This window comes from Emys orbicularis, chromosome 9 (assembly GCF_028017835.1).
Source record: "Emys orbicularis isolate rEmyOrb1 chromosome 9, rEmyOrb1.hap1, whole genome shotgun sequence".
Taxonomy (NCBI): domain Eukaryota; kingdom Metazoa; phylum Chordata; order Testudines; family Emydidae; genus Emys; species Emys orbicularis.
Genome location: NC_088691.1, coordinates 15034965 through 15049699, shown reverse-complemented (window position 1 = coordinate 15049699; position 14735 = coordinate 15034965). Strand labels below are relative to the sequence as shown.

General features: G+C 42.5%; 1 protein-coding gene across 1 annotated transcript in view; it reads right to left on the bottom strand.

Moving 5' to 3' along the window:
• Positions 1-14735, bottom strand: part of STAG2 (STAG2 cohesin complex component) — a 178293-nt gene that overhangs the window by 58514 nt on the left and 105044 nt on the right. Inside the window, exons 11-15 of the mRNA XM_065411203.1 lie at positions 14240-14338; positions 14056-14135; positions 12913-13020; positions 5842-5953; positions 3753-3870 (exon numbers count right to left, since the gene is read on the bottom strand). Coding sequence (XP_065267275.1) covers positions 3753-3870; positions 5842-5953; positions 12913-13020; positions 14056-14135; positions 14240-14338 — 517 coding nt within the window. The remainder of the gene's footprint in view (positions 1-3752; positions 3871-5841; positions 5954-12912; positions 13021-14055; positions 14136-14239; positions 14339-14735) is intronic.

The window sequence follows — 14735 nt, the reverse complement described above, 5'->3', positions numbered from 1 at the left end:
GCTACTAGGATGATCCGAGGAATGGAAAACCTGTCTTATGAAAGGAGAACTCAAAGAGCTCAGCTTGTTTAGCCTAACCAAAAGAAGGCTGAGGGGAGATATGATTGCTCTCTATAAATATATCAGAGGGATAAATACCAGGGAGGGAGAGGAATTATTTAAATTCAGTACCAATGTGGACACAAGAACAAATGGATATAAACTGGCCATCAGGAAGTTTAGACTTGAAATTAGACGAAGGTTTCTAACCATCAGAGGAGTGAAGTTCTGGAACAGCCTTCCAAGGGGAGCAGTGGGGGCAAAAGACATATCAGGCTTCAAGATTAAGCTTGATAAGTTTATGGAGGGGATGGTATGATGGGATAGCCTAATTTTGGCAATGAATTGGTGTGTGACTATTAGTGGTAAATATGCCCAATGGCCTGTAAAGGGATGTTAGATAGGGTGGGGTCTGAGTTACTACAGAGAATTCTTTCCTGGGTGTCTGGCTGGTGAGTCTTGCCCACATGCTCAGGGTTTAGCTGATCGCCATATTTGGGGTCGGGAAGGAATTTTCCTCCAGGGCAGATTGGCAGAGGCCCTGGGGGGTTTTCGCCTTCCTCTGCAGCGTGGGGCATGGGTCACTTGCTGGAAGATTCTCTGCACCTTGAAGTCTTTAAACCATGATTTGAGGACTTCAGTGGCTCAGACATAGGTTTGATACAGGAATGGGTGGGTGAGATTCTGTGGCCTGCGTTGTGCAGGAGATCAGATTAGATGATCATAATGGTCCCTTCTGACCTTAAAGTCTGTGATTATATGCTTTATCAGCTTACAATGAGGTTTTGAGCATGAGAACAATAGTGTTTGATCCAGGGTAGGGTGTGGATCCATGATACACCCCTGGTCCTTAATATCATCCTTCACTGTGCCAAGGATGGACCTTATAGGTACCACTTTTGCACTTCAGTGTGTGGAACTGGAAGTCCCAGATCCTTAGTCACATGCTCTCCAGGATTGGCTCTTTTTGCAGAGGCAGATACCTATAAGGCCAGGTGTTTATGCTGAGTCAGACCCAGCCTTTGCATATTCACAGTGAACAGCAATTTATGTTAGGTTAGGCTCTAGTCACGGGCTGACATCTGTGCCGGGACTTAGCTGGTCTTTTCAACCCCTTCAGTCTCAGAGCTGAGGCTGCTTTCCCAGCACCTAAATTTCCCTGCATTTTGGAAATGGAAGGTTTAGCTGCTTATGCTTCCTATAATAGCACTGCTTGGAAGCATTTTTGATGTTCCTTTTTGGCCCTTGTGAAGCTGCTGCATATGGAGCAATAAAACAGAACGGGATCTCTCCTGCTGTCTAGTCAAACAACGCATATGTGCACTCAAAGCAGGAAAAACAGCAAGGCAAGAAGTTTACCTCTTGAAACCTAGCTTCATTGTCTTTGGTTCTCACATATTAGAAATCAAGGACGTATACCATTTTTACTCAAAACACAATAAAAGGAATTATGAAAAATAAAGAACTAACATCCGACTAAAGTATGAAGGTGGCAGTACTGACAATGATTCATTTTGATGAATCCATGTCCAAGGACTTTGTGAAGTTCCTGGTGGCTGTGGTTAGAAGGAACTGAGGCAGTGAACACACTACACTGCCTATTTTACTCCCACCCTCTGAACGTTCAAAGGAAAAAGGAGAGAGACGGGGTCACAAGAGCATTCTAACAGGCATTGCTATTGATAGGTTCCACTGGTCCAAGATACACTTCCAGTGCATCCCAAGAGTGTGAATGTGCAGAGGCCACTCCAAGAATCTGGGCTTTCTGGAAAGCTCAAAGCAACAACTCTCCTAAATAGAGCTTCTGTTGATCATAAATGTGTTACAAATTCTGCGATTTCTGGTTTTTGGAAACACTCAGAGCTGGTTTAAAGAAGAATCTACACCACACTGATCCTCCTACTTCTTTTACAGAGGGTGAATTAAGAAAACATCCTTATCCTTCCACTTTGGAGCACTGCTTCTGGGGGACAAGCAGCAGGCACCAGAATGGCAGTTTTAAACTTCTAGTTAATTTCATTTAACAACCCAACCCCTTTGGAAATATCTATGACTTAACATTACACTATTTTTGTGTGAGGAAGTTGTGTATGCACCTGAAGGCAAAGTTCAGATCTCTGCATTTGCAAATATAAATGTATACACACAAATGCCTGTCCAGCACACTAATTTAACTGGCTTTCAATCTTTAGTGGGAAAGTTTACTATTCCTTTAAGAGAATTTAATCTCTGGCAGTGGTGGTGTCAGAATTTCTTACCACAAAAGGACATCGTCAATGGGCACAGTAGACTTTCAAGCGTCAAAAGGTTAAAAGTAGGGTTGTCGATTAATCGCAGTTAACTCACGCGATAACTCAAAAAAATTAATCGCACTGCTAAACAATATCAATTGAAATTTATTAAATATTTTGGATGTTTTTCTACATTTTCAAATGTATCGATTTCAATTACAACACAGAATACAAAGTGTACAGTGCTCACTATTTTTTTTTTATTACAAATATTTGCATTGTAAAAAAATTATAAACAAAACAAATAGTATTTTTCAATTCATCTCATACAAGTACTGTAGAGCAGAGCAATCTCTTTATCATGGAAGTGCAACTTACAAATGTAGTTTTTTTTGTTACATAACTGCACCATCATTCCAGAGGACAGGCTTCCATGCTGATGATGCTCGTTAAAAAAAAAAAAAAAAAAGCGTTAATTAAATTAGTGACTGAATTCCTTGGGGGAGAATTGTGTCTCCTGCTCTGTTTTATCTGCATTCTGCCATATATTTCATGTTATAGCAGTCTTGGATGATGACACAGCACATGTTCGTTTTAAGAACACTTTCACTGCAAAGATACCAATATGAAATTTCTAAAGATAGCTACAGCACTCGACCCACAGTCCTCTGGAACTATGGCCAAAGCATGAAGAGGCATATGAATCTTTAGTGCATCTGGCACGTAAATATCTTGCAACACCAGCTACAACAGTGCCATGCGAATGCCTGTTCTCACTTTCAGGTGATGTAAAATTAAGAAGTGAGCAGCATTATCTCCCGTAAATGTAAACAAACTTGTTTCTCTTCGCGATTGGCTGAACAAGTAGGAGGACTGAGTGGACTTGTAGGCTCTAAAGTTTTACATTGTTTTGTTTTTGAATGCAGGGGTTTTTTTTAATACATAATTCTACATTTGTAAGTTCAACTTTCATGATAAAGAGATTGCACTGCAGTACTTGTATTAGGTGAATTGAAAAATACTATTTCTTTTTTTTTTTTTACAGTGCAAATATTTGTAATAAAAAATAAATGTAAAGTGAGCACTGTATACTTTGTATTCTGTATTGTAATTGAAATCAATGTATTTGAAAATGTAGAAAACATCCAAAAATATTTAAATAAATTGCATTCCATTATTGTTTAACAGTGCGATTAAGTTTTTAATCACATGACAGCCCTAGTTAAAAGGTTATCATATGAATAAAGGCTTCTCACATAGACTGTAATTTTAACCATCATGTACTAAACTCCATTGTGACTACAATTAGTCAAATCATTAGTGATCTAGTCTGGGCAGTCCATATCAATCTGAAGTTATTTACATTCTGCTTAAATTATTCCAAAAATTTGTGTGAGTTAGTTTCAGTATCTCAACTATATCAAATGCTGAAAAATGAACAATGTATCAATTTGGACAGCAAGATATAATGAAATCTCTTACGCTCCTCTCCATTGAGCGGCTCCTCCAACAGAAGACTATTCATACATTCCCAGTCCTTCAAGAGTTCTGTTGCACAGTCCCACATGCTGTCCACAAGATAAGCAGCATGCTCATGTAACTAAAAAAAATACATTAGTTATATTCCCCAGGCAATGAAAAAGATAAAAACTATCTTTGTGGCACATTAATCCAGAGATCTCGACACTGTTACAGCAAATATGAAATAGTGACTTTTAAAGTACAAACATTCTTACCAACTTCCTCTTTGGTTTATATTTTAACATTTTCAATTTGCTAAATTACTAACAGTTATTTGGACAGAATTTGAAGCAGCAGAAAGCAAACTTTGTGAGTTGTCTGAATCCAGACCTATTATGTGAGAAGACTGTGCCTAATTTTCCCAACTAACAGGTCTGATGCTGCAAGACACTGAGCACTCTTATCTCCCATTCATTCATACAGGAGACATTCAACACCTAGCAAGGCCCAAACTTCTTTGTCCTCCATTTTCGTATTGCTTTTTTACTCCTGGGGGAATTCTGCGCCACTGCACATGTGCAGAATTTACGTCCCCTGCAGATTTCTTTGCTTTCCAACAGAAAAATGACTTTCTGACAGGGAAGCAAAGGGAAGCTACAAGAGCAGTCACGTGACCCTCTCCAGCAGTATGTTTGGGGTGCCCTGGGCAGCTGGCAGAGAGGTAAACGACTGTGGGGAAGGAGGCGGGACAGGGGGAAGACCCAGCTGGTGGCTCCTACCCTGCGCCAGTCTCAGCTACTAGTCACAGCTGGGCTGGGGAGGACAGGACTTCCTCTTCCCTTGCATGGCATCTGGGGCTGGGTCAGACCCAACCCGAGATTTATCTCCCAGCTGCAGGAAGCTCTGCAAACCACCACCACCCTGCCCCCTTTCCTGCACCTATCGCTCCTCAGCTGCAGGGGGAGAGATTCCTGTACAGGGAGCTGCTCCCCCATCTGCCCAACCCCCATGCATCCAGGCTCATACCCAGACTCTCCTGCTGAGCCTCAGCCCCCACATTCAGAACCCCCTCCCCCCCGATGAGCCCCATTCCCCCTGCACCTGGACCACCCCGACGAGCCACTGGCACTTGGATCCTCACCCCCAACCAGTTGCACCTGGATCCCCACTCCCCCAGCATCTGGACCCCCCACACTGAGACCCCCCTGCCAAGCTTAATTCCCCCCCCCATCACCACTGAGCCCCAACCACCTTCACCTGTATTCCCCTGCAGAGTCCCGTTACTGTTGAACCCAGAACCCCCAAAAAGCCCTTGTGCATCCAGATCCTCCTCTCCCCCCCCCCCCCCCCGCCCCGCACCCAGCCTGCCCCACACAGAATCTTCTCAACCCACACCTGGATCCCCCCGACACTTGGATCCTGCCTTGCAGAGCCTGCTGCCCACACAGTGGAGCAGGGACATGGGGTGTTTCTGGGGCTGGCCATGTCCTTGTGCTACGTCAGAGTTGGATGCGGCCTCACCACTGTCCTGGGGGGCGGGGAGAGCTGCACATTGATCTCAGTGGCCTGTGCTCCCCAATGCCATGCTGGAGCCTCCACATTTATTTGACAAATAAAATTTGCAGAATTTTAATTTTTTTGGCGCAGAATGCCCTCAGGAGTAATGTGTTATATATCAATCATACGGTTTTTAGTGACTGGCTGTCTATTCCATTAAATGGGTTCCTGTACTCTGCAGATCTTCAATGATATACTACACTATAAAGAATAAAGTCTAGTTTCCCAGAGTAACGATTTAAAACAGGAAACCAGTATGGACATGTAGTACATGAGAGCAGGAAAGAATGGAATTCTCTCTTAGGGTATGTCTACACTACCCACCGAATCGGCAGGCAGCGATCGAGCCCCGAGTGCTCTCCCGTCGACTCCTGTACTCCACCGCCGCGAGAGGCGCAGGCAGAGTCGACGGGGGAGCGGCAGCAGTTGACTCACTGCAGTGAAGACACCGCAGTGAGTAGGTCTAAGTAAGTCGACTTCAGCTACGTTATTCACATAGCTGAAGTTGCGTAACTTAGATCGATTCTCCGCCCCGCAAGTGTAGACAACTTACTTCGCTTTCCAAAAAGAAAAACACCAAAGTCTTCACAAGATTAGCATTTGGACCTTGTCTCCCCCTCCTTTTAAGCAGTCCATCATCTTCAGGCTCTCTGCGACTGAAAAGCCTAAGAAAATAAAATATTTTTAACATAAAATATTTTCTCCTTGTAGGAAATAAGAAATGCTATACTAAAATAGACTAATGGTATTAGTATCCTGTTTCCAACAGTAACCAATGCTGAATATTTCAAAGGAAGATGTAAACCCCTATTAATGCACCTATCTGTGCAATCCTGTACTCCGGAAGCATATTTCTTGACACCAGCAGGTGATCATTTATCTTTGAAGCACAAGGAATAATCATTCTTAATTTTATCCTAAATAACTGAAGCTCAGATGCTCTTATTCATATAAAATATATATTTTTAAAAAACTTAACCAAGCTATTTAACTAATTATCCTGCAGCAGTGAATGTCCAAGTTCTATGTTAAGCACTGTATCTTTTTATCAGTTCCTTTTGTTAATGTGGAAAGGGAAAATGCAATTACACTGAACAATACTGTCACAGTTTAGGATACAAATGAACTGCTGTAAGCAATACTACAATGTAAAATTTAATATTGTCATAATCAGTTTATATCAAGACACTGATGTTACTACAAGATTGAGGCAGACTACTGTATAATGTGCATGTTTTACTTGTGGATCTAGATTATTTTGAAGGGAGATGGGTTGATTGGACAAGCTGCCTTTCAATCAGTTTTATAGGTGCTGCCTTTTGATTTCACGGTGTGCTTCAGGTGGATGCTATAGCAATCACAAAAGCTTCTAAGAGGAATGGAAGGATCAGTGTGGACCTGCAGAACTTCATGAACTCCAATTATTGGTAACTAGAATTCCTTACTCCTTTATGAAATTGCCTCTACAGACCCCACCCCCCATTCAGAAGACTAGGAAGCAATGGAAACAGTATCAGGAAAAAGGAAGAAAAGTATTACTAATTGGAGAGTGAAGCATTGCTCTTTACTTTTCTGAAACAGGCATCTGATCAACTTCTGAGCAAAATAACAGCGCTTTGCAAAAGCATGCTTTTTTGAAACAGATATCTGATCTAGCCTCTGAGCATGCTTGGGGAAAGCCCACAAGTAAGTCAAAAACATGGAGACATGGGAGAAGGGTCGGAATGTGGGGGGAGCATGGGCTGTTATAGCAGGGATAAAGGAGAGAAAACAGAACCGGGGGGGAGAGGGGAACGGGGGGGTGGGGGGGAGAGGAGAAAGAGGGTGAATCAACTAGCAAAACCATCCAAAGCACAGGACTTGGTGATGGGGGACTTCAACAACTCAGACATCTGTTGGGAAAATAACACAGCAAGGCATAGATTATCCAATAAATTCTTGGAATGTATTGGAGACAATTTTTTATTTCAGAAGGTGGAGAAAACTACTAGGAGAGAGGCTGTTCTAAATTTGATTTTGACAAACAGGGAGGAACTAGTTGAGAATTTGAAAGTTGAAGGCAGTTTGGGTGAAAGTGATCATGAAATGATAGAGTTCACGATTCTAAGGAATGGTAGGAGGGAGAACAGCAAAATAAAGACAATGGATTTCAAGAAGGCAGACTTTAGCAAACTCGGAGTTGGTAGGTAAGATTCCATGGGAAGCAAGTCTAAGGGGAAAAACAATTGAAAACAGTTGGCAATTCTTTCAAAGAGACATTATTAAGGGCACAAGAGCAAACTATCCCACTATGTAGGGAAGATAGGAAGTATGGCACCTGGCTTACCCAGGAGATCTTAAATGACCTAAAAATTAAAAAAAAGTCCTACAAAAAGTGGAAACTAGGTTAAATTATAAAGGATGAAAATAAACAAACAACACAAGTGTGTAGGGACAAAATTAGAAAGACTAAGGCACAAAATGAGATCAAACTAGCTAGAGACATAAAGACAGGTTTCAGAGTAGCAGCCGTGTTAGTCTGTATCTGCAAAAAAAACCAGAAGTACTTGTGGCACCTTAGAGACTAACAAATTTATTTGAGCATAAGCTTTCGTGCAATGCATCCGATGAAGTGGGCTGTAGCCCACGAAAGCTTATGCTCAAATAAATTTGTTAGTCTTTAAGGTGCCACAAGTACTCCTGTTCTTTTTTTAGAGACATAAAGGGTAACAAGAAAACATTCTACAAATACATTAGAAGCAAGAGGAAGACAAAGGACAGGGTAGGCCCGTTACTCAATGGGGGGGGGGGGGAGGGGGGGGGGAGGGTAGGGCGGGGGAGACAGAAAATGTGGAAATGTCAGAAGTGCACTTATGACTTCTTTGTTTCGGTTTTCACCAAGAAGGTTGGTGGTGATTGAACATCTAACACAGTGAATGTCAGTGAAAATGAGGTAGGATCAGAGGCTAAAATAGGAAAAGAACAAGTTAAAAATTACTTAGACAATTTAGATGTCTTCAAGTCACCAGGACCTGATGAAATGCATCCTAGAATACACAAGGAGCTCACTGAGGAGATATCTGATCCATTAGCGATTATCTTTGAAAAGTCAGGGAAGATGGGAGAGATTCCAGAAGACTGGAAAAGGGCAAATATAGTGCCAATCTATAAAAAGGGAAATAAGGACAACCCAGGGAATTACAGAACAGTCAACTTAACTTCTGTGCCCGGAAAGATAATGGAGCAAATAATTTGCAAACATCTAGAAGATAAGGTGATAAGTAACAGTCAGCATGGATGTCAAGAACAAATCATGTCAAATCAATCCAATAGCTTTCTTTGACAGGATAACAAGCCTTGTGGATAAGGGGCAAGAGGTAGACATGGTATATCTTGACTTTAGCAAACCTTTTAATATTGTCTCGCATGACCTTCTCATAACAAACTAGGGAAATACAACCTAGATGGAGCTACTATAAGGTGGGTACATAACTGGTTGGAAAACCGTTCCCAGAGAGTAGTTATCAGTGGTTCACAGTCATGCTGGAAGGACATAACGAGTGGGGTCCCGCAGGGATCAGTTCTGGGTCCAGTTCTGTTCAATATCTTCATCAATAATTTAGATAATGGTATAGAGCAGGGGTGGCCAACCTGAGCCTAAGAAGGAGCCAGAATTTACCAATGAACATTGCCAAACAGCCACAGTAATATGTCAGCAGCCCCCCCATCTGCTACCCCCACTCCAGCCCCCAGCGCCTCCTGCCCACTGGCAGCCCCCTCCCCATCAGTGCCTCCCCCTCCCTCCCGCCCACCGCAATCAGCTGTTTTGAAGTGCACAGGAGGCTGGGGAGGAGGAGCGAGGGCATGGCAGGCTTGGGGGAAGGGGCAGGGGCCTGGGGGGAAGGGGTGGAGTGGTGGCAGGACATAGGGCAGAGCAGGGGATTGAGCAGTGAGCACCCCACAGCATCTGTAGCTCCAACCTCGGAGTCAGGACCTAATACAAGGAGTTGCATATTAACCTCTGAAGAGCCGCATGCAGCTCCGGAGCCACAGGTTGGCCACCCTGGTATAGAGAGTACACTTATAAAGTTTGCGGATGATACCAAGCTAGGAGGGGTTGCAAGTGCTTTAGAGGATAGGATTAAAATTCAAAATGATCTGGACAAACTGGAGAAATGGTCTGAAGTAAATAGGATGAAATTCAACAAGGACAAATGCAAAGTACTCCATTTAGGAAGGAACAATCAGCTGCACACAAAATGGGGAAATGACTGCCTAGGAAGGAGTACTGTGGAAAGGGATCTGAGGGTCATAGTGGACCATAAGCTAAATATGAGTCAACAGTGTAACACAGTTTCAAAAAAAGCGAACATCATTCTGGGATGTTTTAGCAGGAGTCTAGTAAGAAAGACATGAGAAGTAATTCTTCTACTCTACTCCATGCTGATTAGGCCCCAACTGGAGTATTGTGCCCAGTTCTGGGCACCACATTTCAGGAAAGATGTGGATAAATTGGATAAAGTCCAGAGAAGAGCAACAAAAATAAATAAAGGTCTAGAAAACATGACCTATGAGGGAAGATTGAAAAAATTGGGGTTGTTTAGTCTGGAAAAGAGAAGACTGAGAGGGGCATGATAACAGTTTTCAAGTACATCAAAGGTTGATACAAGGTGGAGGAAGAAAAATTTTTCTTCTTAACCTCCGAGGATAAGACAAGAAGCAACGGGCTTAAATTGCAGCATGGGCAGTTTAGGATGGACATTAAGAAAAACTTCCTGTCAGGGTGGTTAAGCAGTGGAATAAATTGCCTAGGGAGGTTGTGGAATCTCCATCATTGGAGATTTTTAAGAGGTTAGACAAACACCTGTCAGAGATGGTCTAGATCAGGGGTCGACAACCTTTCAGAAGTGGTGTGCCGAGTCTTCATTTATTCACTCTAATTTAAGGTTTCGTGTGCCAGTAATACATTTTAACGTTTTTAGAAGGTCTCTCTCTCTCTAAGTCTATATTATATAACTAAACTATTGTTGTATGTAAAGTAAACAAGGTTTTTAAAATGTTTAAGAAGCTTCATTTAAAATTAAATTAAAATGCAGATCTTATCAGTTTAGTGCAGTGGTTCTTAACCTGGGATGCACGCACCCCCCGGGGGTGCGAGACGCCCTTTCTGGGGGTGCGAGATATGCGAGATTTTTTTAGAAGCCGGGGGCGGCTGCAGAGCGCTGGGCCCAGGCCAGGAGCAGAGCCCTGGGCTGGCTGCCGGTACCTCAGGCCGGCAGTGGGCTGAGCAGGGCCGGAGGCCCGGACCCCAGCTGGCAGGGGGCCGGGCGGCTGGAACCCCAGACCAGCAACGAGGTGAGTGGGGTCAGCGGCTGGTATCCCAGGCTGGTAGCAGGCTGAGTGGGGCTGATGGCTGAGACCCCAGCTGGCAAGGGGCCAGTGGCCAGAACCCCAGACCGTCAGTGGGCTGAGCGGGGTGGCGGACAGAAACCCAGACCGGTAGCGGCTCACCAACTGCCGGTCTGGGGTTCCATCCGCCGGCTCCTCCGCTGCCGGTCTGGGGTTCGTCCACAGGCTCCTGCCAGCTGGGGTCCTGGCCACCGGCCCCGCTCAGCCTGCTGCCAGCTGGGGGTTCCATTCCCCCAGGCTGGCAGTGGGCTGAGCGGGCCCGGCAGCTGGAAACCCGGCTGGCAGCAGCGTGCCAGTAAAAATTGGCACACGTGCCGCAGGTTGCCGACCTCGGGCTAGATAATACTTAGTCCTGCCATCAGTGCAAGGGACTGAACGAGATGACCTCTTGAGGTCCCTTCCAGTTCTATGATTCTATGATTTGACCTCCAAGAGGCAGTTTTGTAAGTTTCAGGAATTGATAGAGCTGCCCTTCCATTAGAGGCATGCAGGATTTAGGCCTTAAATCCCAGAAAAGCTTAAGCAAGTGCTTAACTAAGCATTTGAGTTCTCCAACTTTGAACACTCATTTCAGTGGGACTAATCGAGTGTTTAAAGTTGAGCAAGTGCATAAGTCTACAGGACTGAGGCTGAAGTCTTAATGACACTGATACTCCATACAGATCATAGCAGGTCTGCATAACAAAATGATCCATTTTTATAATCTCTTATAAATGGTCTAAATTTCTCAAAGAATGTAGGTGTCTTACAAAAGGACTTCGCACTATTCCAAGTAATTATTTATTAATTATTTGTAATATCATACTGCCTGAGAGCCCCAATCATGGATCATGACCCCATTGTGCTAAGAGCCTTCCAAAAACTGTACAAAAAGAGAGTTCCTACCGCAAAGAGCTTACAATCTCAGTAACTATGTAATAGTTAAACAGTAATAGTTTGATAAGTAAAAGGACTGAGAGCCCTTCTATATCCAGTTTACGCAATCTGCCATCGTCAGAAGATTAGCTGAAGCAACGGCCAGTAAAAATACACATTACAAAGAAACAGCATTATCGCAAAAGGGTAAACTTGGTAAGGACAAAAGCTTGGGTATGGACCAAATTCAAATCCCATAGACTTGTAGATTTACCAATTGGTGGATACAGATTTAACAGACTCTTCATGAACTCTTACTGAAAGATGATGAGAAAAATGGAAGCTTACAGGAGCGAGCTAAACCACAATGGCTGTCAGATGTACCAAGACAGCAGACAATCCAAAACAATCTGGATCAGTCATGTAAGAGAAAGTAATACCAATACACATCCTAGTCCAGGGGTCGGCAACGTTCGGCACGCAGCTCGCCAGGGTAAGCACCCTGGCGGGCCGGGCCAGTTTATTTACTTGCTGACGTGGCAGGTTCGGCCGATTGCGGCCCCCACTGGCCGCGGTTCGCCGTCCCGGGCCAATGGGGGCGGCGAGAAGCCGCAGCCAGCACATCGCTCACCCGCACCGCTTCTCGCCGCCCCCATTGGCCCGGGACAGCGAACCGCGGCCAGTGGGGGCCGCGACCTGCCGCGTCAGCAGGTAAATAAAACTGGCCCGGCCCGCCAGGGTGCTTACCCTGGCGAGCCGCGTGCCGAACGTTGCCGACCCTTGTCCTAGTCCATTCCTTAAAACATCACCACTTCTAAGTGTAATATATGCAACATTTTACATGGCATTCATGAGAACAGTGTGTATTCTTTACATAATTTAGCTGGGATGGCCACATATTAAGCAAGAAAACTATGAGCTACTTATGCAAGTGTATATTTTATGTAAATGCTACATTACACAGAAAAGGTATTTTAAGAATTCTCTAAAACATTTCACATGAGACAGGTTTACAACTTGTAGGGTCTTGCCAGATTACCTGCAGTTTCCGGATTCCCAAACAGCCAGCACCAGGACTAATGCTTCTATCTGAGTTTCCGGATTCCCAAACAGCCAGCACCAGGACTAATGCTTCTATCTGGGTTGTGACTTTTTTTTTAAAATGTAGATCTCACTACAAGTTATCCATGCCTTTGTCACTTACAGTCTGAACTGTGATCTACAGTGGTCCCACATTTTAAAACAAAAGTAATTTAAAGCCTACTTCCTTACTCAGATTTCCCTTTTCCTAGCTAGAAGGTAAATATCCATATTAATGCTTTTTTAGATAGTCCATACAATAAAAAGGTAATCAATTAACATTAAGTATATTGCTCCTCACTTTTTATAAAGAAACTCCCCTGCAGCTACTGCTACTGGCCGGTGAGCTGAGTAAACCAGATGATAGACATTTTCACAGTCTTCTGCAGTCAGAACTTCTTCACTACTCCTAGGAAGAGAAAGAAAAAAAATACACAGACAAAAAATTTAATTCTATCATTAGACAGGAGAAAAGGGAAGAGTCAAAAGAAAGCCTTGTCTTTAAAATGTCCTCAATCCTTAAAAAAAACAAAACAAAACAAAAAAAAACAAAACAAAAAAAAACAACCCAAGTGAAAAGTCCTTCTACATGGAGGATACAGCACTGCTAAAATATTAGTCTAATTTGTTGGGCAACCCTCTGCTTTGCCTACATGTGCCATGCTTTTAAATCAACAGGGTACTGAAACTATTACTTCACAAACAAAATCAAGCCAAGCCTGTCTCCAGTTACATACTCTATAGCAAGCTAGTTCTTCTGCTTCATGTCATCTCATCTTGTTATGGATAAGAATAGCTACTAGGGTTAAGATTTTCAACTCATTCTAGGGGACTCCTATCTTCCAATAAAATTAATCAATATTTTTTCTAAATGGCCTATAGTAATGGTTAACCTCACCCTAAGATTTTAGTGTCATGTATCCATTTCACCTATAGCATCTGGTTTAGAAAAATACCTTAATCTGAAACTATACTAGTCCTAACCAGAGAATATCTTTGAAATAAACTGTCCGCTGATTGTCAGAAAGGTTCTCAAGATATAAAATGTTCTGTTTTTAAAACAGCATTCCACAAAGTTACACTACATTTTCTAAAACATATCCAAGACACAGTATGTTGTGACCTAAGAGTCAGCTTAGTTCAATTATTGCCTATCAGACACATCCCATCTGCAGTATATTTTTCTAGTTCAGCTCTACTATGAAAAACTTCAAATTGAAGTGAGTGTCGTAATATTTCTAGCATTTAAATGTGTAAGGTTGGGATGACATCCTCGCTGGAAATATCACTGCTGACTATTTCTAGAATACATCATTGTGCTAGTAGTGTAAGATGGACAAACTTCTCTCAGACTCTGTATGGAGGCGTCTGACTTACACTTATACACAGAGATATTTTTAAAGTTCTTATACTTCATATTGGTCAGAAATAGATATATACTTACTGTAAAACAAGAGTAAGTAATTTTATTGCTTGGACTGCAACATCATATTCTTTGTCAAGAGTCATAGACACAATTCTATCCTAAGAACAAAAAGGAAACTATTTTCAACGCAGCACAAAGTAAAATAGAACAATTTTTTAAAAGCTTAAAGTCGGTTTTCTTGAAAATATCAAACTATACGTACCTTGAATCGACTGGTGAAGAGTTCCAATTTGGAATTAAGCTCTTTATTATAGTAAAGTCCTTGCAAAGCAGTAAGACATTTGAGCCTTACCTCCCCTTGCTAAAATCAAATTAAGAACTCGATTAAAACCAAGTATTTGAAGTGTATTTCATCTTCAAAGCATATATAATTTTCCACTCTAAAATCTGAATTTGTCTAAATAAAATTAAGTTCCTGTGGCTCGTATTATCTTGTTTTCCCACATCACTGGCATAATTATCAGCAGCTCTTCTCTTGAGCAACAAACTACCAAAGATTATCATCATGATATTGATGTCATAATTGCATTTGTATCATCACTACATACTTATTTTTACACTTTCAGGGTGTAAAAAACATTTACAAACTTTGTAACTGTTGTTCTTTGAGATGTGTTGCACATGTCTAGGGCCCTACCAAATTCACAGTCCATTTTGGTCAATTTCATGGTCATTGGATTTTTAAAATCGTAAATTTA